This window comes from Pygoscelis adeliae, unplaced genomic scaffold, assembly GCF_000699105.1.
Source record: "Pygoscelis adeliae isolate BGI_AS28 unplaced genomic scaffold, ASM69910v1 Scaffold404, whole genome shotgun sequence".
NCBI lineage: Eukaryota > Metazoa > Chordata > Aves > Sphenisciformes > Spheniscidae > Pygoscelis > Pygoscelis adeliae.
The window spans coordinates 739-2,506 of record NW_008824598.1 but is presented as its reverse complement, the minus strand read 5'-3'; the positions used below and the strand labels follow the sequence as shown (position 1 = coordinate 2,506).

Below are 1,768 nucleotides of genomic sequence, written 5' to 3'. Positions count from 1 at the left end.
GGTGGGGCAAGCCAGCGGGTGGGTGTCGCCCTGCCTCGGCTTCCTCCCAGGGCAAACCCGGTGATGACGGCAAACCTGGCCTCAGTGGCAAGAATGTGAGTAGGGGGAGCAGGGCTTGGCTTTGGGGCTCACTCAAGGGTCCTGAGGGACAGTGATCCCAGTCCAACATAAAGGCAAGGGGGACATGCGGCAAAGGGCCCCTGCGCTCTGAGCTGTGCCCCCGGTGCCTGTCCCCATCCTCTGGTGCCTGTGCCAGGGGTAGCTGGGCAGTCGAGCCAGGTGCTGACTGGCAGCCTGTGTCCCCAGGGAGAAGACGGGACACCGGGAGAGGACGGGAGGAAGGTAAGGAGCTGAGCCCCGGGTGTCCCTGTGCAGTCTCTGCACAGTCACCACACACCAGCGTGGCTTCTCCCTGCCTGGGTCCAGGAGCATCATTTTGGGGCAGCATCCCTCTAACTCCTTTCCCTCCTGGTTAGGGAGACAAAGGTGACGCGGGACCCCCTGGCAGAGATGTGAGTACCTCTCCACAGAGGAGCGTGGTGATGGGGGGTGGTGGGTACATGCCCCCACCGGCTACAGACCTGGGCACCCAGGTCCTGGGGGTGACACTGCTCTCTTGGCAGGGCCACAGTGGTGCCAAGGGCGAGCAGGGGGACAGAGGTGTGCCAGGCCCCCTCGGCCCCCCTGGGCTCCCTGGCATCCCGGGGCAGGTCGGCCCCCCAGGCCAGGTGCGTAGTCCTCAAGCCCACCCAGCACCGGACCCTGGAGTCTGGGCTGCCGTGGGGCAGGCAAGACTCCTGCCCATGGCTCCCTTGGGGCACTGCCCCATGTCCATGGGTGCCGGGTGCCATTGTGTCCCCTCTGCATCTGCCAGGGCTCGCCAGGCCTCCGTGGGGTGGCTGGACTGAAGGTAGGTGTGCTCCTGCCCGCAAGCCCCGCAAGGCAAAGGTCTGGAGGACCCCGTGCCAGAGGGGATGAGTCCTTGGTGGGACTCCCTGCCCCCAGGCTGGCAGGGCTGGACCCTGGCACAGGAGCTGGGGCTGGGCAGCCTGGCTCTGCCCCACCTGATGCCTTTGCTGTGTTTCAGGGGGACCCGGGGGAGCCTGGACTGCGAGGGGAGCCGGTGAGTACCAAGCACCAAGCCTGATAAGCTGCGAGCACCCCAGCGTGGTGGCAACCACAGCCCCTGCACAGGCAGCACTAGCAGTGTTAACTCTGAAACCTACTGAGGGCAGCATCAGCACTGCTCGCCTCACCCACCGCACCTCTGTACATCTTTGCATTCCCTCTCTCCCTGCAAACCTAGGGGCGGCCTGGCAACCCTGGAGCACGCGGAGACCCTGGGACCGCAGTGGTGAGTCCCCCCCACAAGCTGCTGGGCTGGGACATCAGCCCTGGGGGACAGAGGACTTTCCACAGCTCCCACGGTGGGAGCAAGCCAACACTCGCTTTGTTTTTAATGTCTTTTTATTGCAGAATATTGAACGTAGCCTGGAAGCGCTTGGCATCAAGGTACATAGTGCCTGGCTGTCGGGCTGGGGGCTGTCAGGAGTGGGGACATGGGAGGCAGTGGGAAACCTGAGCAACCCGGGATGGGTTGGCGGGGCCATGGGGTGCTGCCACAGCTGGGTTGCACTGACCCCCTGACCGATAGCTCTTCCCTCCCTCCCTCCCTCCCTCCCTCCCAGATTTCATCCCTGAAGGAGCTCACGGGTGCCTATGATGGGAGCTCAGACTCATTTCTGCCAGTGTCCGAGCGGCTGCGGGG

General features: G+C 64.6%; 1 protein-coding gene across 1 annotated transcript in view; it reads left to right on the top strand.

Moving 5' to 3' along the window:
- LOC103915490 (collagen alpha-1(VII) chain-like) overlaps positions 1 to 1,768 on the top strand; it is a gene marked incomplete at its 3' end in the record, with an annotated part of 18,655 nt that overhangs the window by 16,236 nt on the left and 651 nt on the right. Inside the window, exons 32-37 of the mRNA XM_009322324.1 lie at positions 31 to 95; positions 307 to 342; positions 477 to 728; positions 875 to 910; positions 1,088 to 1,123; positions 1,477 to 1,512. Coding sequence (XP_009320599.1) covers positions 31 to 95; positions 307 to 342; positions 477 to 728; positions 875 to 910; positions 1,088 to 1,123; positions 1,477 to 1,512 — 461 coding nt within the window. The remainder of the gene's footprint in view (positions 1 to 30; positions 96 to 306; positions 343 to 476; positions 729 to 874; positions 911 to 1,087; positions 1,124 to 1,476; positions 1,513 to 1,768) is intronic.